Raw genomic sequence first — 24,848 nt, 5'->3', positions numbered from 1 at the left:
CAGTCCACGACCAGAAGGTTGCAGACTGCTTACGGGGGAGCCCTCGGGGGAACGCGATGACCTGGAGGAAAATGAGAAGGCTCTGTAGTACCCAGAACCTTCCCTCTCCTTAGGTGAGTATCTGTTTTTTTTTTTTTGTTGTTGTTTTTTTAATCCGCTTTGGACTTCCTTTAAAATGCAGCTCTATAGGTGCGTACTTTTTTAAAGTATACTTTATGTGCTTGAGTACTTCTGATATAGTAAACTACATAGCCTGGTCCCTTGGAGTTTACTTTAAAGGGACTCTTCTGTAGTGTACTGTATGTAAAACACGTTTGTGACAGACTTTGCAATGAAGAGACAGAAAAAGCCAGCACTCAAAGGTAGGGTAGGGTTCAATAGATGGATGCTGGATCACACCATGCTCACAGCCAAATACCAAGTAATATAGTAATTGTAGAGAACAGAGCAGGGCATCAAAACATTAATTCACCCGGTACAGTGAGGTTACAGCATAGCGAAATATAAAGATGCCCTAACAGCCGTTTCACGGGGTCTCCGTGCTTTGTCGGAGGAACATATGTGCATCCATCGAAGTGTGGAGAGCAGTGAAACAACTGTTAGGTCATCCTTACATTTCTTTATGCTGTAACTGTACTGTACCGGATGGATTCAAGTTTTTGAGTAATTTACACTGGTGCCCAGTTCTGTTCTCTACCATTGCCACATGTTTGTATCAGTTAAGAGGCTTTACTTTAGGGCCAACTTTATTTTGGAAATCATTTGTTTCTTCTTTTCTCTAAGGTTGGGTATCAAATCCGCTTTGAGAGCAGTCGTTCTCCCGCCACAAAAATCGTGTTTCTCACGGAGGGCCTGTTGCTGCGTCAGATCCAGAGAGATTCTGAAGTTCCTCAATATCAAGTTCTTATTGTAGATGAGGTTCACGAGAGGCATCTCCATAGTGACTTCCTCCTGGGTGTCTTGCGCCAGCTCCTTCCTCTGAGGCCTGACCTGAAGGTCATCCTCATGTCGGCCACAATTAACATCAAACTGTTCTCTGAGTACTTTGACCAGGCCCCGGTCTTACAAGTTCCAGGAAGACTCTTCCCTATACAGGTAGTTGGCTGACTGGATTTCTTTTGCGATGTTCATAAAATGGGTTTCCGCTGAGTAAATAAATACATTTTCTGTTTCAGGTCATTTACCAGCCAATCCCTCAGGAAGAAACAGTGTCGAAATCAGAGAAATTAGACCCCAGGCCTTATCTGCGTGTTCTTCAAGGCATCGATCATAAGTACCCAGCAGATGAACGAGGAGATCTGCTTATCTTTCTGAGTGGAGTGACTGAGATTAGCACAGTGCAGGAAGCTATACAGGTGTATGCCACGCATACCCAGCGCTGGATCGTGCTCCCGCTGCATAGCACTCTGTCCATTGCCGACCAAGATAAGGTAGGACAGGAGTATCATTTCTTCTCTTACTGTTTCTTCTGAAATAAGTGTCTTAGGCCCCTTTTACACTGTATGCTGTCTGTCGCGTCGCCTAAACCCGAAGCATGCTGTCGCAGAAGTAGTGATACCTATATGGGGCTATCACACTGATCGTGTTGCAGTGGGTCCTGTCGCTGTACCACAAGAGTTGCATTGCATTGTGCGCAGTAACCCTGATTGTACCGCAATGATAATAGGCAGTGCGACTTGAGGATGTTGCGGTGTTAACAATCACACCACAACAGTATAGAAGCAGCCTTACAATTCTTTTTCTTAATGTAAGCAGGATTAGAACGATATTCTACAAAAATGAAGGATATGATAAAGCCTAAATGATTCATACCACGGTAGTAAATGTAAACGTATGCTGGCAGATACTACATTCTCTTGTCTCGTCCGCAGCAGGTTTGATTGTCAGCGGAGAGAGCCAGGTCATTTAGTGTTCCCCAACCCCGTCCTCAAGGCCCACCAACAGTACATGTTTTGCAGAAAACCACAAACATGCACAGGGGAGGTAATTAGTGTCTCAGCAGAGCTGATTAACTTCCTCTGTGGATTTCTACAAAACATGCACTGTTGGTGGGCCTTGAGGACAGGGTTGGGGAACACTGATTAGATATCTCACCCATTGTCCATATCCTGGGCATGTGCAAGGTCATGGTGCCCATACACGCTTATAATTACCTCTTAATGTCGCAAAAAGATCAGCTCTTCTCTAATATGAATCTGATCATTGAGGGATTGAATCCCTCCCGTACACTGCACACAGATTTCACTGTGAATGGTTGATACAGTGGGCCGTGGATCTAACGCCACTCCCATGCTGCATCCAAGCAAAATTTTCTGTATGCTCCAATTCTAATTTCAATTGATTTTTGCTGCAAATCAATCAAAATTATGATTGGTTTGGCTGGTTGGGCTATAGATTGTTGGCACATTGGATCAGAATGATCAAAATTACTTCTTTCTCAGAGTTGCTACGACTTGGAGGGGGAGTAGTATTTGTCATTCAGCTTTCCCTGCCCCCAGCTCTCCGGCGGGGTACATATATGCACGCATCGGGGCAGCTCTTCCAAACTCCTCTTTACAGTAGAAGCGCTGTACAGCATCATGTGACTCTTCCCTGCATGTCACATGATATACAGGTATGGGAGCTGTATGGTGCTGTATGGCGCTTGTACGGGGAAGAGGGTGGTGGGAGAAAGCGGATTGGAGGGGTAGTTCCAGGGGTGGGGGCAATTGTTATGCCTCTGAGTCCAGTCTAGGTTTGCTATATGACACATGCTCCCTACAGCTTTCCATTCACTGTAAATATGGGCTTTTAGTGTATCTGTCACTATGCAGAGTACAATCTCAACTCATCTGTTGAAGTTAAACTGTTTGGGTGACACTCCCAGCTGACAGACTCTTAAAACTTCTGTTTATTTAACATTTGTATAACACTTTTCTCCTGCTTGTTTCTAAGCACTTGAGATCTGTAACTATTTTATGTGCATAAAAAACATAAGCAGCTGAAACAATCTTTGTAATTAAAGGACACCTGAAGGATATGGAGGCTGCCATATGTATTAACTTTTTAACAAAGCAAATTGCCTGGCTGTCCTGCTGATCTTTTAGTGCATCAGTAGTGTCTGAATCACACACCTGAAACAAGCATGTGGCAATAACGGTAGGTAGAGAGGAGTGTTTTGCCCAGGGATGGAAGAGATGGGCAGTGGAGTTTAGTAATGATTGGAGAGGTGTCAGTCTGTTTTCGGTAGGCAGCCGTATTTGGTGTTGCAGTATTTGAGACCAGGAACTGTCCTTTACTTATATTTATTTCATCCTTAGGTTTTTGACTTGGCTCCTCCAGGGGTGAGAAAATGTATCATCTCCACCAACATTGCTGAGACGTCCGTCACCATCGATGGAGTGAGATTTGTCCTGGATTCAGGTATGGAGATGACGCCACTAGAGAACGATGTTTTTCTTACATTGTGTATTTGAGATCTTGCAGAGATGTTTCCTTGTTTAATTAAATAGCTGAACCCTGGCTGGTTGCCTGGACAACCACAACACTTCTGCTCCAATTTAAGAAATCAGTCCCAGTCCCACAGTGCACTACTTTATATGTACTGTATGCATCAATTTAAGAAATCACTCCTGCAGCGTACCACTTTATATGTACTGTATGCATCAATATGTTAATCTGTAGCCCAGAGTATTGCTGCTTAAAGTGGACCTGAACTCTTGCATAGGACAGAAGGAAAACAGTAAGATGCACTCTAAATGTATTTAGAAAGTTTAGCTCGTTTATTTCCCCCTCATTTGTGTCTAATCACAAGTTGTAATTTGATCTTTCCCTGTGTCACATGACTGCCACGGCAGAGATGGCAGATATGCTCATTTGTAAACACAGGCTGTTAACAATATGTCTGCTTCTATGACCCAGGAAGGAGACACACTGCAGATTTATTTTAGTATTTGTATCAGCTGTAACACAGGACAACTATTGGGAAACATAATTTTTAACATATACGGTACATATTAATGTACATATTTCCCAGGGTAAAATGCCCTATAAATTACTTTTTTTCCCATGTCTCTGTCACTTACAGTTGGTAGTGAAATATGACAGATCTGACAGGTTTTAGACTACTCCATCTCCTCTTAGGGCAGTGGTTCCCAACCTTTTATGAGTTATCGCCCCTTAGGGGGAGACGACTCACCCCTGTCGCCCCCCTTCTCTTAGTACGGTATACCCTTATTTAAATGTAAGAAACGTGTTGTTGTAAAAATAATAGACTGAATTATTTTGGTAAATGATGTATTACTATATACAACAAATAATTAACCAATGTAGATGTATCCAGAATTCTTCCTCTCATCAGTCTCATCTCATGAGTTTGAGCTCAATTTAAAAAAAAATCTGTTCTCTCAAAAAACTGCTTTTACGATTTTGATGAAATCTATGTTGAATCTCCAACACGGTCTTCCGTACTTCAAAACTAACGAACGATTACTAAACAGATACGCACAATGTAATCGCAATGTAGTCACTGGCGTAGCCTACTAAAGACATAGAAAACGTATGACAAACTGGGGTGAGTGTTGTGATTGACACGAAGACTAGATGTGTACGCCAGGTGGTGGTGCCAGTGGAGGGGGTAGCGCTGTGACCTTGCCAGCTAAAAATAGCCGGTGACTCAACTACTTTGCGCCAATTCCCTTACCGGCGCGTGACCAACGAGCCCTGAGGAATTACGCAACTCTATCATGCACACTTGCATATTTTATACAGATCATATTCTTTGCCCATAATTTTCTTAAAAACGAGTGACACTGCGACACTTAAGATTCTACTCTACAGAAGAGTTAGTTTATTTTTTTCTGCCTTTTCATACTGATCGCCCCCCTGTCGCCCCCCCCACAAATTTATCGCCCCCCCTTTAGAACCCAAATCGCCCACCGGGGGCGATCGCCCCCAGGTTGGGAACCACTGTCTTAGGGGATTCTCAGATATTTCTTTAAATAAATAATAGTGTGCAAATGAGTAGGGAGGCTGGGTGACATCTTTGTATAGATCCTTTTGCATGGAGTGCTTTTGTAAAAAATAAAGGTGATACTGAAAATCTCCCTTGAGGAGATGGTCTAGCCTAAAACCTGTCAGATCTTTCAGCTATTTACTACCTACTATAAGTAACAGCAGAACTAAAAGGTAATATATAGTGCACATTACTTTGGGTGAAATGTACATTTATTTATATGTGTGTATTTTACATTTTATTTTTTTTGTCCCTTTAAGAGTGATCAGCAAACCCTACTAAATAGCATCTGCTTACCATCCATTCAAGCTTCATCATGAGACAAAGCTGCATTCCAACATGTCCATGTGGAGGCTCTGTGGGAAGGGCTGCAGCTACAGGAGCCTATAGGCACAGATGTCCTGGCACTTTAGACCAGGGCTGTGGAGTCATTACAAAAATCTTCCAACTCCGACTCCTCAGTTTCTGAAACCAAGACTCCGACTCCGGGTACCCAAAATTGCTCAGACTCCGACTCTTTAACTCTGACTCCTTAGTCTAATACTTAACAGGGCTGTGGATTTTGTACAAAAATCATGCGACTCCAACTCCCGACTCCGACTCCTCAGTTTCTGAAACCACGACTTCAACTCTGACTCCGGGTGCCTAAAATTACTCCAACTCCACAGCCCTGCTTTAGACTTCACCCTCCATGAACCTACAAACACCAGTTGAACTGCTCTGCAAGTGTGCTGGCTTTCCCAGCTGTCACTTCTCCCTTACTTCCCTTGCCTGTCAATATTAAGTAGCTAGAAGTGCCCCCAAGTATTTGGTAGCTAGAGGTCCCCGTGACTGAAGGGAGATCTCATCAGTGGAAAGCGAAGAGCTCAGGACTATACATAGGAAAGGAGGGAGGGAGGCATTTGGGGAGAGGGGTGAGCCGCCTTTCCATCATTAGGCGCCTGTAGGCACGAGCCTACAGTGCCTTATGGTAAATCTGGCCCTGCTTTTCATACTGAAAGGGGGAAGACCCAGACTGAATCTCTCTGAAAAGATTGAGGCCTTTAGCAAGGGCTGTCTGGTGCAGCCAGTGGTCAGTGTTTGAAGGTTCCTGACTTTCCACTTTAGGAGATTTATCTGACATGAGCTGATGAAGGAGGTCCTGCACAGAAAATGCAGAACTCTCCCATCAAGTGTCCACATATGACCTATGAAAACACTTGTGTCTTGGGTGGGGCTTTATATAGAGCGGTGTATAATTCTTATTATTTAGTATTTATATAGCACCGACATCTTCCGAAGCAATGTGCGGTCTTTCCCTTAAAGTGAACCTAAAGTCAAGTTAAAAAAAATGAGATTAACTCACCTGGGGCTTCCCTCAGCCCCCTGCAGCCGACAGGCATGGGAACGCGAGTGATTCTTCGTGTTCCCAGCCTGTATATCGCCCCATATGCTGCTATTGAGGCCTCCTGGCCGCAATAGCAGCATAGGGGGCGATATACAGGCTCGGAACGCGAAGAATCACTCGCGTTCCCATGGCAGTTGGCTGATGGTGTAATGGTTAAGGGCTCTGCCTCTGACACAGGAGACCAGGGTTCGAATCTCGGCTTTACCAGTTCAGTAAGCCAGCACTAATTCAGTAGAAGACCTTTGGCAAGTCTCCCTTACACTGCTACTGCCAATAGAGCGCGCCCTAGTGGCTGCTGCTCTGCTCTGGCGCTTTGAGTCCGCAAGGAGAAAAGCGCAATATAAATGTTATTTGTCTTGTCTTGCCTGTCGGCCGGTGACGGCCAAACCGGATGTGTTCGCCGGCGGGTCCTGGACCATCGGAGCGGGGCTGCGAGGGCACCGATCGGCTGCAGGGGGCTGAGGGAAGCCCCAGGTGAGTAAATCTTATTTTTTTTCACTTGACTTTAGGTTCACTTTAACTGTCCTTCAGAAGGGCTCACAATCTATTCCCCACCATAGTAATATGTCTACATATGCATTGTGAGTGTATGTATCATAGTCTAGGGCCAAATAAGGGGGAAGCCAATAGACTTATCTGTATGTTTTTTTGGGAAGTGGGAGGAAACCGGAGTGCCTGGAAGAAACCCATGCAGACATAAGGAGAGCATACAAACGCCTTGCAGATAGTGCCCTGGCTGAGAGTTTAGCCAAAGGACTTAGCGCTGCAAGACGAGTGCTATCCACCATGCCACCGTGCTGCCTGATGTAAAATTCCTTTAGATGGTTGGATAACTAAAGGGCATCTGACTTTATAGTACTAGTAGAAAAATCACACCTCCACACCCGTGTGTCAGTCCAGGGCTCCTGGAGCTGAGTGCCGGTGCTGGTCTCTCACAGGTACACCACTCCTGTGTTCAGCAATAGCAAGGAAACACACTCAGAGACCGCACTCAGAAAGCAATTCAATCACTGTATTGAAAAATCAGAGCAAACAGAGGCACACAACGTTTCGGGCGTAGCCCTTCCTCAGGTGTGCCACACCCATCACCAGTGACACCTTTATACCCCACCCATTACATCACATGATAATTCACATATATACAACAACAGAGGAACTACACATATGCGTCTACCTCGGTACATAACTGAGTTAGGCCTCCCTACTATGCATAGTTCAAACAATCCAACTTTTTGCAAAACTTTATAGTACTAGTTGAAAGATTTTATGAAAGCATATTCCGCTTTATTTCATGCCTGTCACTGTCGCCAGTTCTAATTCAGAAAATCTCAGTCTATTTTTTCTTTGTGGCTTGTTGCTTCAGGGAAAGTAAAAGAGATGAGTTTTGACCCCAAGGCGAAGATGCAACGCCTGCAGGAGTTCTGGATCAGCCGCGCCAGTGCCGAGCAGAGAAAAGGGCGTGCGGGGAGAACCGGTCCTGGTGTGTGTTACCGCCTGTATGCAGAGTCAGATTATGACGCATTTGCACCGTATCCTGTGCCAGAGATCCAACGTGTAGCCCTGGATGCTCTCATACTTCAGGTATCTCTTCCTCCATAGCTCATGTTTTCTGATGCAGCCGCCCTTATGTCATGTTAATCAGTAGCTTGCATACCAACATCACCAAATCACATTATTACATCTATTTATAAGCTTCTGCTTCCTGCTTTAGGTCAGTTTTACATTTAAGAAAAGCGCTGCATTGTTTGCATCGCAAGGCCAAAAACGAGATTCACATGACCCTGTGGCAGAGTGCGCCGCCAACAAATTTAAATATTTTGCGTCTGCCCTTGACCTCCATTTATTCCGCTGCATCGCTGCGGTAACACACTGTTGACTTTTAGGCTGGTTGGCGGCGAATCTGAAGATTCCGACTGCAATGCGACGCATCGTGGTTAGTGTACTGAGCTTCATACGCTTTCTTTGCTGTTGCGTTACCCTGCGTGCAGAAAGGGTAACGCAATGCAAAAAAAAGTGCCCAAGTGTAAAAGGAGCCTTAGCCTAAGCACAAGAAGAAGCAAACAAGGCTGTGGAAATTGTTCACTCTGCTTATAATATGGTCCATATTATATGGAGCCTGTTTTCATAGCAAAGGTTTGTGGGCTGAATACATCTGTGGACTGTTTGACATGTTTTTGGCACATGGTATCAGTGTTTATGTTTATTTTGATGTTGCCTTTTGTGTGTTTTTATGATCAGATGAAGAGTATGGGCCTGGGAGATCCCCGCACTTTCCCATTTATCGAGCAGCCACCCATGTCCAGCATAGAGACGGCAGTTTTATATCTAAGGGACCAAGGTGCTTTAGATATTAATGAGGACCTCACGCCCATCGGTAACCTGCTGGCTCAGCTCCCAGTGGATGTTGTTATTGGTAATGTTGCTTTTATTTTCTTTCTTTGCCGTTATTACTAATATCAAATTTATGATTCTATATACATCTTTTCTTGGAAGTAATCAGTGATTAGTAGCACATGTTAGTTGGATTATATTTCACTAGTCTGACTGCCTTTGATGAATGACAAATACAGCTCTTATGGATTAAACATCTACATTTCTCTGCAATATAAAAGTGCTTACACGTGCACAAGGAATGATGTCTGTGGGGATTGGGACTTGATCCCTTTGTCAGCAGTTTGGGATGAGTGCTGTACAGATGTGCAGCATTCTGTTGCTTTGGAGGGAGGATGACCGAGTGGCACAGTTGCTTTGCTGCTATTTCACTTCTAACAATAACAAGCCATCGTATGCTGTTCTATAACTTGAGTAAAGGTTGTACATTTTTGCCTTACAATAGTTTACAAATTAAGAAAATACCGGCCAGGTTTCTTTCACCATTTAATGCTCTGTATTTTTTTACACATGCTGTAATGTCACGGCTAAACCTAATGCAGTATTCTGCCTTGTATCCTCATACACACGCTGGCCCCTTAACTCCAAGGTTAGGTGTTCTCACTGTGCAGGTGGACAGTAAAGCAAGCTGAAGCCACTTTGGCTTCAATCCTTCCTGTCCTGACTCCTGCCAGGTGCCACATTCCATTACCTCATGTTTACCACCACCACCACATAACCTTTGCTGCATCATTAATACCTGTTAATGCATGGAAGTGAGGTCAGTGTCTGTGCCAACCCTGCGATAAGAGGATGGGCTGAGAGCAATGAGCGTCATGCTACCTCCTAGAAGCGACCACAAGAGGCTGGGTCATTGCTATGAAGAAGCTGCCTATTTCTTGCTGTTGATAGAGGAGATTCCCTAGATGACATAATTGCTGGAACATTGAGGGGTCAGATAAATAAAATGGGGTCTTTTGGGGAGGAGTGTTATCCTCCTATGTGTAAGAAGGAGTGGTTCAGGAACGAAAAATAAAATGAAACTGTGGATGTCCTTTAGAACTAACAGGTCCATACCCAGGTAAGGATGTCTATTAGTTCAGTTTGTGAGCAGGTAACTTAATAACGTGTGGACAGGCTATCTTTCACAAACCTTGCACATCATTGTTTTACCATAGCCAATAACCCTGATTATGTGACACCGCTTTGCTCTTCTGTAGGAAAGATGCTTATTCTGGGGTCTCTGTTCAGTCTTGTGGAACCAGTCCTGACTATAGCGGCAGCCCTCAGTGTACAGTCTCCATTACTACGAAGCGCCACCAACAACCCAGAATGCTCCACAGCAAGGAAACCCTTGGAGAGCGACCATGGAGACCCCTTTACTCTGCTCAATGTCTTCAATGAGTGGCTCCAGGTGACTAAGTAGATTATCATACAGATACACAAATAGCAGATACATATACACAGGAGCTGTAGACGTCACCATTGTAACCTTTGATGTCAGCTAGAATTTGAAACACCATACAGCTCTATCAGCTAGGATGAATAAGAAGCATCACTTGCACTTTCTTTACATGACACGTTGAAAGTGACAATGTTTGAACACGTGTCTGGTTATCACTGATGTTTGTTCCCCCAACTAAACAGATTCCTTCCTCACATATTGCTATGGAGGCAGCAGGTGGGAAACCATCTCCTTAGGATAAGAGTGTTTGGTACCAAAATAGTATTTTGGAGAAGTAAAATAGGAATTGTCATTCACAGAAAGAAACAGAGATGTAATCGGGGCAGGAGGTGAGCTGAAATATCTTCAGTGGGGTTCAGTTACAAGACCAAGGCTGGTGCTTCCAAACTGAACTATTGCCCCGGGGCCCCTGAGTGCTGCTGTGCTCCTCCAGGTTTCCCCCAAAGGTTACTTTGGTTCCAGGGTCCTGGCAGAGACTTCTGCAGCATAGCAACTTGCCTGTCCCTGCTAGCGCACTCCTCCATTAGTCCATGCGTTCCCATCTTCACCATCATCTGGCTGTATCTTCTCAGTGACCCGGCCGCATGTTATTACGTATTAACATGTGCTGGGTCATGGAGGAGAGGAACGCCTATAAGGATAAAGACTGGGATGTGTGGACTAATGGAGGAGCAGGTGAGGACAGGTGAGTCACTATGCTGTCGAAAACTCTGTGGGGGCCCCGGGGACCAAATAAACATACATCGGATATACTGTAGTAAAGATACAGTGGAAGATATGGGTGAGCCCAGTAGCTGGCTCAGGGGCCTTGGGGTGTTGTTTGTCAGAAATAAAAGGCCTGTAATACAGTACTGCTTATGGCGGGGGTTTTAGGGAGCCCCCCCCCCCCCCCCAGGTTACTTTTGTCCATTCTACCCTGCCAAGAGGATGACTTGGACAATAGCTAACAGTGTATGAGAAGCAGTGCAGAACTATTTTCTGTTGTAACAAAGGTTCATTTTTAACATTGTAATACCATAGGAAAGAATCACAGTCAGGGCACTGCACAGAATTTGTATGTTTGCCCCATGTCTGTGTGGGTTTCCTCCAGGCACTCTGGTTCCCCAAAACATACGGATGAGCTACATGGCTTCTCCTAAAATTGACCCTAGACTACGATACATACACTACATGGTACATACATAGATATATGACTACGGTAGGGATTGGATTGTGAGCTCCTCAAAGAGGACAGATAGTGACAAGACTACAGTACATACTCTGTAAAGTGCAGCAGAGATGACAGTGTTATCTAAATAGGAAAAAAAATAATAGTATTAGATAAACAATCTGTTAAAAGAAATTACCAGATTCTGCTGAGTTTCATTACACCCCTGTGTACTTTTGTCAGCACAATTCTACTGGAAATTGAAGATTTTATTTTTTGATATTTGTTTTATGTCAGAAATATACCAGAATTTATTTATAGATGTTTCTTCTACATGCTCTGTACCAGATTAAGTCAGGTCGGGGCAGCAACTCCAGGAAGTGGTGTCGCCGGCGTGGACTGGAAGAGCAAAGGTTATATGAGATGGCAAATCTGCGGCGTCAGTTTAAGGTAACTGATATTCTTTATCGTGACGCTGTTGTAACAGTCATAGCTGAGAAAAAACAGTCTCCTGCAGTCTAATGCGATAAGCGATGTGTACCCACGATGCAATTTCCCATCTGATCGACTGGTAATCTGACAGGAAGTTGCATCATGTGCAAAGTGTTCCCAATCGATAAACGAGATTGCGTTTTCTGTAAAAGCTTTGGAAAATAGATGGCGTTATCGAACGGAAGCCGATCGGACATGGCGAAAATAATCGATTCCCGACGTCATATGGGAAATAGCATTGTGTACCCAGCATAACATCCCTAACAATGTGCACAGTCTTAAAGAGAATCTGTACTCTAAAATTCATACAATAAAAAGCATACCATTCTATTCATTATGTTCTCCTGGGCCTCTCTGTGCTGTTTCTGCCACTCCCTGCTGCAATCCTGGCTTGTAATTGCCAGTTTTAGGCGGTGTTTACAAACAAGACATGGTTTCTAACCAGAGTGTGATAGGCTGAGAGGAGAGCTTGGAGAGGGTGTGTAAGGCTTCTGCCTATCACAAGCAGTGCTGCACATTCCAAACATTCCAGCCTGAGCCCGACAGAGGAAAGAAGATTAGATTTATTACTGAGACAGTGCAACTAGAAAAGGCTGCAGTAATCCAGGCCACATTAGAACAGGTATAGGAACTTATAGGATAGAAGATATAAGGCTCAAAATTTTGTTACAGAGTCTCTTTAACCAACTATAGAGAATTTTCTGCATTTTACCTTTGTCGATGTAGAGCAGTTGGATTGGTTGCTAAAAGTAACTGAAGTTTTCACAGTCCCTTTTGCCCCATGAATGGAAGTGAAAATGATATTCTGTACCTCCATACACAACTAATTTCCTGTAGTATAATTCTCCAAGTGCATTTGACCCCTTCACCTTTATCAGGGGTTGGGTGTGATAAAAGCTCACACTTCTTGTACCACCAGTGGCGTACCAATAGGGGATGCAGCGGTTCCGACCGGACTGGGGGATTTCGACAGTAGTTCCACTTTTAGATAATATCAGTTTCCTGATCTATCATGCATCATAAGTATCTAAATCGCACACCTGAAACAAGCAGGTGGCAAATACATTCAAACTTAAAGGACAACTGTAACGAGAGGTATATGGTGGCTGCCATATGTATTCCCTTTTAAAGAATACCAGTTGCTTGGCTGTCCTGCTGCTCCTCTTACTCTAATACTTTTAGCCATAGACCATGAACAAGCATGCAGCAGATCAGGCGTTTCTGACATTATTTTCAGATCTGACAAGATTAGCTGCATGCTTATTTCTGGTGGGAATCCGACACTACTGCAGCCAAATAGACCATCAGGACTGCCAGGCAACTAGTATTGTTTAATAAGAAATAAATATGGCAGCTTCCATATCCCTCTCATTACAGTTGTCTTTTAAGTCAAACATCAGATCGGCAGGCTTGTTCAGGGTCTATGGCTAAGAGGCAGAGTCTTTGGCTGAGAGGCAGAGAAGGAGGTAATAGTATACAAGGGTGGGCCAAACCGGTGAAAGAGGTGTGTTTGCGGCGCGCTACCGCACTGATAGTCTTGGCGACACGTATTGCTGACCAAGCAGGCTTTGTATACAACAACCAGCCAATCGCCGGTAAGGTACATCACTTGCCGTGATTGGCTCGTTGTTGTATACTGGGTACCACGTACAGTACAGTATACGGGTTATCTGTAATTCGGATCCACCCAAATGTATGTCTGACCCTCGTTCTTTAAAGTTATTTTTGACTTTGACAGATTTTTCTTGCTTCCAATTGAAGTATGTACAAGTTTTCTCCTGACAGCAGTTTTCCTCTACATCTCTTCCATTCAGTTTTCTAACTGTTCATCCATCAAGGCCCCCATTTAGCAAACACAAGAAGTTTTGTTGATTTTTTCCTGGACACATGTAATGGCTCTGTGGCTGATTTCTCATTTCAGGCATTGCTGAAGGACCATGGAATGATGGAGGGGAGTGAAGCCCGGGTAGTTGATCGTTACAGCCGGCAGCAGCAGCACAAGGAACGCAAGGAGCTGCATCAACTCAAGAGGGAGCATGAGCGTACGGAAAAACGCAAGCGCAAAGTGCTGAAGCTGCAGGATGAGGATGTGTTATCTTCCAGTGATGAGGACACAAGACATAGGAGAGAAGGAAAAGATAGTGTAGATATCCAGGTAAGGCTAAGTTTAGCCAACTTCCCACCAGACATTGAACAGGCTACTCCCGTTTCTTGCTTTGTTTGCAGCAACAGCTGGTGGCATTGCCAAGCTTTTTTTATTGTAACCACTTAAGGGCCGCGGTGTTAAACCCCCCCCCCCTAGTGACCAGGCCATTTTTTTTAAATAATTAGGCCACTGTAGCTTTAAGGCCTCACTGCAGGGCCGCACAACTCGGGACACAAGTCATTACCCCCCCCCCCCTCCTCCCTTTTCTGCCCACCAACAGAGATTTCTGTGGTGGGCTATGATCGCTCCCTGGATGTTTATTATTTTTTTTACAAATATTTATTTCTATTTTTTAATAATAAATAAAGCAATTTTTTTTCTTAACCCTCCCTCCCCCCACCAATCAGCGCGATCAGCTGTCATAGACGATCAGCCTATGACAGCGGATCGCTTCTCTGCCGCCCAGGGGGACAGCCGTGTCGCACGGCTTTCCCCAGTACAGCGCTGCCATAGATCACAGCACGGTACACGGTAAATAGATGGCAATTTCGCCGTCTAACAGTCTCCTAGCAGCGATCGCATCGGCGTACGCGATCTCTTGTAAATCCCTGTCCCAGAACTTGATGCAAATTGGCAATAGGCGGTCCTGGGGCCCATTAGCGTGAGGTGGACGTTAAGAAGTTATGTTAGTAACTGGAAGACACGTATGCTGCATATATTGGTTATATGATGGTTAACCTTCCTGGCGGTAACGTTCGGGGTAAGCCGAGCAGGAGGTTTTCTCAGGCCCTGCTGGGCCGATTTGCACAATTGTTTTTGCTGCACGCAGCTAGCACTTTGCTAGCTGCGTGAGCACACCGATGGCCGCCGCCCTGCATCGATTCGGGATTTCCTGATCGCCGGAGGCGATCGAAGAGGGTAGGGGGATGCCGCTGCACAGCGGCTATCATGTAGTGAGCCCTAGGCTCGCTACATGATTTAAAAAAAAAAAAAAAATATGAAAAAACGGCTGCGCTACCCCCTGGCGGTTTTTAATAGACTACCAGGAGGGTTAAGGACTCTGCCTCTGACATAGTAGACCTGAGTTCAAATCTTAGCTCATCCTATTCAGTAAGGAATCCTTGGGCGATACTCCCTAACACTGCTACTGCCTACTCTAGTGGCTGCGTCACAAGCGCTTTGAGTGCTACCGGAGAAAAGCATTAGACAAATACTGGAATTATTATTATTATTATTATTATGAAGTGAGTGTCCTCTCTCCATCTGCCTGATTGAGATTTTTTTTCCCCAACCTTCTTTGGAGTAGATTCTCAACAGAGCATTAGATTGTGAGCACGTTTGAGGGACAGTTAAGTGACAAGACAATATTATTATTTAGTATTTATATAGCTGTACAGAGTATATTGTCTTGTCACTTATCTGCCCCTCAGAGGGGCTCACAATCCAATCCCAACCATAGTCATATGTCTATGTATTTATCTTGTAGTGTAGTGCAGGGGTTCTCAACACGTGGTTCGCGTACCCCAGGGGGTTCGCGAGACCACAGTCAGGGGTACGCAGCACAGCTGTGCTGACTTACTAATATGCACTTGTGTGGTCTGCCAGCCGCGCTCTAAACACTAAATATTAACTATTTCTGCCGCCCGGACGTGAAGCTCACGTCCGGGCTGCTGCTCTGCTGCAGTGCCACACTTCGGCGTGATTACGGGCGCGACCCCGTGCCCCTGTGGTGTCCCCCGGTAGCCCTGGGATCAGTGAACGGGAACATGGTTCCCGATCACCGATCCGTGTCCTCCGCAGAAAAACCGAAGCGCTCTTACAAGAGGCTTCCATTTTTTTGCCCGGAAAAATTTCCACATCCCTCTTGTACTTCCGCTTACCGAGAAGCACAAGGAGGGGAAAAAAAATAAAGGTGGCCACCTTGTGGCCAAATAGTAAAACTACATGTACGTATTTCTTACATTACAATTTACACATATAACAACATTAAAAATTAACTGTTTATTTCCCACACCAAAATATTACCCAAATAAAATTTTTAATGGAAAAAAAAATTAAAATAATAATAAAAAAAAATACATAAATAGTTACCTAAGGGTCTGAACTTTTTAAATATGCATTTGAAGGGGGTATACTACGAACATTTTTTAAATTATAAGCTTGTAAATAGTGATGGAAGCAAAACGGAAACAATGCACCTTTATTTCCAAATAAAATATTGGCGCCATACATTGTGATAGGCCAAAATTTAAATAGTGTCATAACCGAGACGAACGGGCAAATAAAATACATAGGTTTTAATTATGGTAGCATGGATTATTTTAAAGCTATAATGGACGAAAACTGAGAAATAATGAATTTTTCCCATTTTTTTCTTATTAATCCTGTTAAAATGCAGTTATAAAAAAAATATTCTTAGCAAAATGTACCACCCAAAGAAAGCCTAATTAGTGGTGGAAAAATCAGATATAGATCAATAAATTGTGATAAGTAGTGATAAAGTTATTAGCGAATGAATGGGAGGTGAAAATTGCTCTGATGCATAAGGTGAAAAATTCCAGCGGGCTGAAATGGTTAATAATCTCTGGTCACGGTCATCTCTATCCATGATAAAAGTGATTCTCTTTCTGCAGGATGTGAAGTTTAAACTGAGGCACAATTTGTCTGAGCTGCGGGAGTCATCTGGAGCTGGAGGGGAACTATCAAGCAAACAGCTGTCCTTGCTTAAGCTTATTGTGTGCCATGGACTGTATCCACAACTGGCCCTGCCTGACAGCTTCAACAGCTGCCGCAAAGACTCTGACCAGGTGAGTTGTGTTGTACGTAATATTGCACGCCTGATCCCAATTGCCTGTAATACTTTTAGTCACAGACCCTGAACAAGCATGAAGATCAGATGTTTCTGACACAAGTCTGACTGGATTAGACACATGCTTGTTTCAGGTGTGCTATTCAGACACTACTGCAGACAAAGAAATCAGTGGTTCTGCCAGCAACTAGTATTGCTTAAAAGGGAAAGACTGTGGCAACCTCCATACTCCTCTCAGTTCACGTGTGCTTTAGGCCGGTTTTACATCTTTTTGACAAACATATGACCCTGTGGCAGAGTGCGGTGACAGGGTCATATGCATAGTGTCGCGCCCCCCCCCCCCCCCCCCTGTCTACGAATGCGCTCCGTTCACACATAGTGCATCGCCCATAGACTTCCATAATCCCAAGCATTGTGCCTTATAGAAAACCTGTAATGAAAAAAAAAAACCTCTGGGGGATACGTACCTTGGGAGGGGGAAGCCTCTGGATCCTAACCAGGCTTCCCCCAATTCTTCTCCGTCCCTCTGTTCAAGTAGCAGGGTCCCCTGAAGTGCAGCGAGGTAAATATTTACCTACCACGATCCTGCGCAGGCGCATTAGCCGCTCTTCATTCGGGTTAAGGCGAAAATAGCTGAACCCGATCTATCCCGATACCATGGGGTTTCGCTATTTGCACCTAGCCAGAATGAAGAGTCGCTACTGCGCCTGCGCTGGATCCCGGAGAGGTATATGAAACAAGCCTTGTTGTGGGAGGATTGGATTCCCTGCAGCTACAGGGGAGGGGGGGAAGCCTCATTTAGACCTGAAGCTTCCCCCGTCACCAGGTAAGTATCCCCCAGAGGGTCTTTTTTAATTACAGAGTCTCTTTAAGCACGATGCTTCCGGTGCACCACAAGGGGCCGCAATAAGTGTGAAAGTCTCCATAGACTTTCATTGCTTCTGCAACACAGGTTTAGCCAGCAAGTGTAAAAGGGCCTTAAAGCGGGATTAAACTCTGATTTTCAAATAAATGGTGAGTTCTCCATTAATAAAAATGTACAAAATCACTACTTTTCCAATAAATAATTATTACACAGTCAGGAGCATGTACCTGTTTGGAACCACAGTCCCTTATTTCCTAAGCAGAGAAAGAGGTAGTCGCTTTTTAAGTGACTGGAATTTTTTCATGTTTTGCCTGACTTTGCGATTTTGGAGCGATTTTTAGAGCAATTTTGGAGAAATTGCATTTCTAAAATTCTCCTTTTTGACGATCTTTTATTTTTTTGTAGGTTTTCCACACAAGGAGTAAACAGGGGATTGTCCTCCACCCCACCTCTGTCTTCTCCAGTAACCCAGACCTGCTTCAAGTAGAAAATGAGCAAGAAGAGGCCAGTAATGGTAATAATATTGTCGTTATTAGTTGATATCAGGCCTGTGACATTGGTACATAAATCCATAAAGTGGAAGAATGCAATTTACATGGCATTTCATGATGATGTTTCTTTTGAAGCCTTGGTTGTCGATTCACAGAATCAGCTAGTGAGAGTGGCTCAGGACACAAGAGAGGCCAGGAAAGCTAAATCGGCCCAAACCAGAACACTCCCACCACCATGTTTCACAGATGGGAGAAGGTTCATACTGGAATGCAGTGTTTTTCTTTTTTTCCCAAATATAGCATTCCTCATTTAAACCAATAAGTTCTATTTAAGCTTCATCTGTCCACAAAACATTCTTCCAGTATCCTTCTCAATGGTCCATGTGATCTTTAGGAAACTGTAGATGGTCTGCATTATTATTGGTAGGGAGCAGTGGCTTTTTCTCCTTGGTACCCTGCCATAAACACCATTGCTGTTCAGTGTTCATCTCCTGATGGTGGACCCATGAACGTCAATGTTTGTCAATGTCAGACAGGCCTTCAGTTGCTTAGAATTTACCCTGGGTTCCTTTGTAACCCCTAAAACTATTCTTGCAGTTTCTTTTATGGTTCACCACCCCTGAGTAGGGTAACAAAAGTCTTGAATTTCCTCCATTTGTAAACAGTCTGTCTGACGGTTTACTGGTGTTGTCCAAACTCTTTAGAGATGGTCTTTATCCTTTTCCAGCTTTATCAGCAACTCTTTTTCTGAGTTCCTCAGGCACCTTCTTTGTTCTCGCTATGATACACACCCACAAATGTCGTGTATGGGTGATCAAGTTTTACTGGAACCCCATACTTTAAATAAGATGGGGGCTCTAACTCATACCTAATTGTCACCCCATTGATTGAAATCAACCAATTTTACTTTCAATTGAAATGATAATCTTAAAGGCCATGCACATGCTAGATTAATGCTGAGTGCTGAGGTTGCCAATAACAACCGCCTCTGCCAATAATCCGGAGTATGTACAGTAGCCCCAGATGACCGCCAGCATTCCACTAGGCGGAGCAATTTGGCCGATAGCTTTGTTCTCTCCACCCACCATGTGACATCACATCTGCACCACTCCATCAACCCTCTCCCACCCCAGATGAACTTCACTTATTCCAAATAGCTATGTGGACAGGGTTGTAATAAGGATACCCCTATTCATTCTTTATGTATGAGGTAGTTGGCTTCGAGTATATAAAAATCAGTCAAGCCTGGGATAAATCTTCCATAATATTGAAGCACAACTGGAAAAATCCCTCATACAGGGGTTATTCAAAGTTTTTTTTTTTTAACTATGCATCTGTACAGCCTCGGCCCTGCAGTGCCGCAGGAGGGATAGGCTCCCGATCCCTGTCAGGCGACCTCAAACTAGCGTGTGTATGGACCTTAAAAACATTTACTTTTTGCCGCACGCAGGTACAGTATTGGATTATTTAGTTTTAAAAAATACATGCCCAAATGTCGTGTTTGACAATCAGATGGTGTTTTAGTCAAATGAGGTAGGATTGGTAAGGGAAATGAGTGCGCCAATCGATACACAGAAACTTGTTATAAAATATCATAACTTTATTAAATTCATTAGAAAAATTAAAATTAAAAAAGTGTACATTAGCCTGATGTCTAAGCAAGCCGGCTAGCCCCACACTCACACCACACAGACACGCTCGATTGATCGTTTAGGGGAACAATATTGTTAATCCTGTTCATGGAGATTTCATGTACATGAGATGGCATTCATAATATAGCAGCAGAGTGCAGCGATATGGGTTAGAAGCAGCAAAGCAATACATTTTGGCCAAAGACCATAGCGAAGTTCGCAGCACTCCCTGCAAATCACTGTTAGTAAATGAAGCAGCTCAACAGCATTGTGGCACATGTAATGTTAGCTTCATCAGCTTCCAGCATAGCAAATGGAGATTGCAGTCATTAGATATGCCAGGCTGCGTGTGGCTGGGCAGTAGTCCACAACCTCATGCATGCCGTGACAGCGTCACACACACAGAGATTAGTTTCCAGAAACATGAGGCAGTGAGGGTTATACTGTACCACTCCGTAGTCCGGTGTTGGCTGTACTTTATCAGCTGTGCAGACTCCTGGGCCCTCTCACAACAGTGATCTGAGCTCACGGGTATCCAGTTCTCTGAAGGCAAGTGCAAACTCCCGCAGGCAGATGCTGTAAGTCTGGACAGTGTATGCCGCCAATGTGATCACAATGCTGCTATTGGAAGCGTTTTCCCACTAAACCCGGAATAGGATCCCATATGCGGGGGATGATGAACAGCAAGAGTGGGGTGTGGGACTGTCGGACGGCCAGAGTCCATCAGCAGGGACATGCCAAACCTGACATGTTTCGCCGCTTCTGGCTTCCTCAGAGGGGCGTGGCTAACGCACTCATTCACGCTGCTCCTCTAATCACTCCATGCGCCCAATCACAGAACCCGCTGCAGAGGGTGTTTTAGGTCACATAAATATAAAATATAGAAAATTTAAAAATGTTCACATGTTTTCAAGCTACAGAAATACTGTATATCATGGTTTAAAAATGCATTCCCTAAAGAGAACAGCAGAGGGCAGTGTGGTGCCATGTTCTGTTCTAAGAATAGTGCCAGCCACTTGTTTAGCAGAAAGCCTGAGAAGAGATAGAGAGAAGTGAACATTTTCAGTTGGAGGCTGTAAATAACTGATCTCATGTTGTTAGAGAGGACATACATATGATAAAGATGAAGAGGCAGAGATAGTTGTAATAAAAAAGAGAGGATTATAACTGCCAGTAATAGTTACAAATATCTGTAAAAAGTAGGCTAAAGCAATTTTAGCTCCAGATAATGTTGCAGATATATATTTACACTTTTTCAAGCTCCGTGAAATGTACAAGTTACTGTAATGACCTTCAGAAAGGCTACAGCAAACTGCAGACTTTAGTATGCTCTAGTCTCTACTGTATAATAGACCCCTGGTGTACATCTTATAAAGACTGTGTTAAAGGGACCCTGAACAGACAAAAGTGGAATCTGAACTTAACTGGTGCTTCCTCTAGCCCCCCCCCCCCCCCCATAGCCCGTGAGGTCCCTTGGGATTCCCCAGATGTCTAGTTATCTAACTTTCTAAAGGAATGTTATATCGGGCAGCACGGTGGCGTAGCAGGTCCCTGGTTCAAATCCCAGCCAAGGCACTATCTGCGCAGAGTTTTATATGTTCTCCCCGTGTCTGTGTGAGTACCCCATACACTTTTGTTTCCTCCTACATCCAAAAAACATACAGAAAAGTTAATTGACTCTCCCTTAACCACTTAAGGACCAGGGCTTTCTGCAGTGATAGGTGCTGCGTGGGCTCTCCAGCCCGCAGCACCGATCAGGATTGAGCCTTGGCGATCAGACTTCCACCCTTTTTTCCCCACTAGGGGGATGTCCTGCTGGGGGGGTCTGATCACCGCCGGCTGTTTGTGATCTGCGGGGGGGGCTCTTCAAAGCCCCCCTCCGCAGCGTTTTCGGCGCTCCCTCCTTCCCCTTACCTCCCTCTCCCTCCATGGGCTGCGCAGGACGGATATCCGTCCTGCGCATTGAAGGATAGGCTTCAGCCTATCATATGCCGGCGATCCCCGGCCAATCAGAGGCCGGGGATCGCCGATCTACGTCACGGCGCTGCTGCGCAGCAGCGCCTTGTGATGTAAACAGCGGGGATTTATTCCCCGCCTGTTTACAGTTCGCTGGCGAGCCGCGATCGGCGGCTCTCCGGCTGTTCACGGAGACAGCCTCCGTGAACTGGCATGGAAAGGTTTCCATGCTATACCACTAACGACCCGCCGACGCCTATCGGCGTTAGGCGGTCGTTAAGTGGTTAAATTGGCCCTAGACTAGGATACTTACACTACATGATACCCTCTTTCCCTGAAAATAAGACCTACCCTGAAAATAAGCCCTAGCTGGAATTTTGAGAATGCTTGAAATATAAGCCCTACCCTGAAAATAAGCCCTAGCGGAGGTTAAAGAGGAGGAAGAGGCAGCCATTAAGTGGGGACACAGTGGTGCAGTGCCAAGTGGGCACTGATCCTGTCATCCCAGCACACAGCAAGGTTATCAGCTGTGTGCAGGGAAGACAGGGCAGGTGCCTGATCACTACAGTAGCATACTTTCAAATCCATGAACATCACAGTACAAAGGAACAGGAAATGTTCTGCTGAGAGACACTTCCTAATAGAAATATAAGACATCCCCTGAAAATAAGCCCTAGCACATCTTTTAGAGCAAAAATTTATATAAGACACTGTCTTATTTTCGGGGAAAGACGGTACATACATAAACATCTGACTATGGCAGGGATTAGATTGTGACTCTGAGGAACAGTTAAGTAACGAGACAATACATATTCTGTACAGCGCTGCGGAAAATGTCGGTGCTATATAAATACTAAATAATAATAATTATAAAATATTAAAATAAGCAGAAGAAATATAGATACCGTGAACAGGCATTTGTAAGAATCTGAATTTTACCTTGTACTGCTCTTGAAGTAAAATCTCACCTTCTTGGATTGACTGTTTGTCTTGTTTGTTATTTCTGTAGCTCTTTGCAGTGTTTGCAGCAAGTTTAAACTTAACCTTATCCTTTATTTTCATCTTTACAGACCCAAAGAATAAGGGGCTGAGCAGTAAGCACCAGATTGTGGGCTATGTGTCCCTACTGGAGACCAACAAACCTTACTTAGTGAACTGCGTTAGGTTACCCGCCCTACAGGTGAGACTTGTAATTACTCATGATGCAAAATGAGAACTATTCTAATTTTCTTCCCATGTAAAGTTATTTTTGAGTGATTAATACCAAAAAGGTACCAAGACGTCTTACTAGTTTTTTTTATTGTGGTTTGTGTCCCTGTTGAGGAGGTTTGCTGTGAGCTTTTAGGTAAACCTGAGATGAAGAAAGCAAATATATTTACACTTAGCTTCCTTCAGCCCCCTGTAGCCCATCAGCTCCCTTGCCATCTTTCCAGGCCGATCTGCTGTGGTCCTGAGAAGTCTGCAATCCAGTTGTGTTTATGGCCACTGCGCATGCGCAGTCCTGGCCATGCACACCACTCAATGGGGCTCCCGTTGCCAGGAGAGTCCTGTACAAGCACAGTCAGTCTTCATGGGGGGGGGGGCAAAACCCCAGGTAAGTATAAATCCTTTTGCTTTGGTCATCTCGGGTACACTTTAAATGCCAGCGAATACATCGGAGAGCCTTCACAGAGATCGGAGAGCCTGTAGCAGCTCCAAATCTGCAACTCAGTTGCCGCTAATGTTTTCCAAGGTATTCATCAGTTTGTAGCTTCATAGACTAGCAATGTAGCTGCTGTAACAGCTTTGTACCAGCAGGTGGCAGCAACAAATCACATCTTTGCAGCTACAAATTGCTGCTATAGTGACTTATTTGGTAGCAACTACACTGCTATGATAGCCCAAATTCTTTCCCTTCTTAATAAGAACAAACAAATAAGTGTCTGCTGCTTCTGTCCCTGTCACATTAATTTACTCTATTCCCACCATGGAGACACTTGTACCTGGAGCAAGAAGTAAAGAAAACGGTACCCTATGGGAAGAAGGATAGCAGTAAAAGCCAGAGAGAGATTTTACTCTCTAACCCTTTTCTGTCTGTAATAAATGCTAACATTTCTGTAGCACTTTTCTCCCTTTGGACTGCCGGTAAAAAAGGTGCTGGAAATGCAAGTAGAATATTGGTAAAATTACCGATGTTCTACTACTTAATAATGATAGTAAAATATTGATCATCTTTACTGATATTTTACTTTGACCCAACCTAACCTTACTCTCACACTGACACCCTCCTCTACCAATGCCTAACCTTAACCCCCCTTTCCTGGTGGTGCCTAACCCCCCCCCCCCTGGTTGTGCCTAGCCTTAATCCCCCCTCCTGGTGGTGCCTAACCTTAACCCCCCCCTCCTGGTGGCGCTTAACCTTAACCCCCCCTCCTGGTGGCGCCTAACCTTAATACCCCCAATGACATAAGTATGTACAGTGCCAAGATTACAAATAATTAGGCTGTGTTCCTTTTTTTTCTTTTTCTGCCTGAAAGAGTTAACCACTCTGATAAGCTGAGTAGAGATAAAATAGGTCAGTAGTTCATATATTTTGGATTTTAACTGTGTATCATGCAGTTGAGACAATACAGCATTAAACTAACTATTTAGCTTGTACACAGAAAATAAAACAGGAATTCTAAAAAGGAAGAGAAGGAGGATAGATACAATTGTTCTCATCAGATTATTTTAACCTCAGATTTCCTTAAAATGTCTCTGACAATCAGAAACAAGAACACAGGAAATCATTTTTTTTTTTCACACCATTGTATTACTGTTTGTTCAAATATTATCTCTCCGGTAGGGTCTTCTGCTCCTGGCCCGTTCCTTGGATACCAGCGCTGACTGCTGCCGTATTGTAATTGATGGCTGGATAGAAGTGGACCTGGAAGATCCTGAAGGTGCACTACATGTAATCTCTGAGGCTGTTCAGGTGCGGTTAGGCTGGGAAAAGGTGTTGCGCTCCAGGCTGGAGAAAGCTAACCAACGAGATATTCATGAGGCTGACAAGAGGCAGTGGAGACGGGAGATTGATGGTTTAGGGCACCGCCTGGTGGACTATGTGCGCTCACAGGT

At 44.3% G+C, this 24,848-nt stretch overlaps 1 protein-coding gene across 2 annotated transcripts in view; it reads left to right on the top strand.

Annotated features, from left to right (window-relative positions):
- DHX34 (DExH-box helicase 34) overlaps nucleotides 1-24,848 on the top strand; it is a 39,128-nt gene that overhangs the window by 5,584 nt on the left and 8,696 nt on the right. For both annotated transcript variants that reach the window (XM_068250714.1, XM_068250713.1), the window contains 12 exons: nucleotides 784-1,095; nucleotides 1,176-1,430; nucleotides 3,300-3,402; nucleotides 7,744-7,961; nucleotides 8,619-8,793; nucleotides 9,971-10,164; nucleotides 11,711-11,812; nucleotides 13,776-14,009; nucleotides 16,634-16,807; nucleotides 18,080-18,188; nucleotides 22,823-22,932; nucleotides 24,577-24,846. In XM_068250714.1, the coding sequence (XP_068106815.1) occupies nucleotides 784-1,095; nucleotides 1,176-1,430; nucleotides 3,300-3,402; nucleotides 7,744-7,961; nucleotides 8,619-8,793; nucleotides 9,971-10,164; nucleotides 11,711-11,812; nucleotides 13,776-14,009; nucleotides 16,634-16,807; nucleotides 18,080-18,188; nucleotides 22,823-22,932; nucleotides 24,577-24,846 (2,256 nt within the window). The remainder of the gene's footprint in view (nucleotides 1-783; nucleotides 1,096-1,175; nucleotides 1,431-3,299; nucleotides 3,403-7,743; nucleotides 7,962-8,618; nucleotides 8,794-9,970; nucleotides 10,165-11,710; nucleotides 11,813-13,775; nucleotides 14,010-16,633; nucleotides 16,808-18,079; nucleotides 18,189-22,822; nucleotides 22,933-24,576; nucleotides 24,847-24,848) is intronic.

The sequence above is a fragment of the Hyperolius riggenbachi genome, chromosome 8 (assembly GCF_040937935.1).
Source record: "Hyperolius riggenbachi isolate aHypRig1 chromosome 8, aHypRig1.pri, whole genome shotgun sequence".
Lineage (NCBI taxonomy): Eukaryota > Metazoa > Chordata > Amphibia > Anura > Hyperoliidae > Hyperolius > Hyperolius riggenbachi.
Note: the sequence above shows the minus strand (reverse complement) of the source record. Positions and strands in the feature narration are given on the sequence as shown.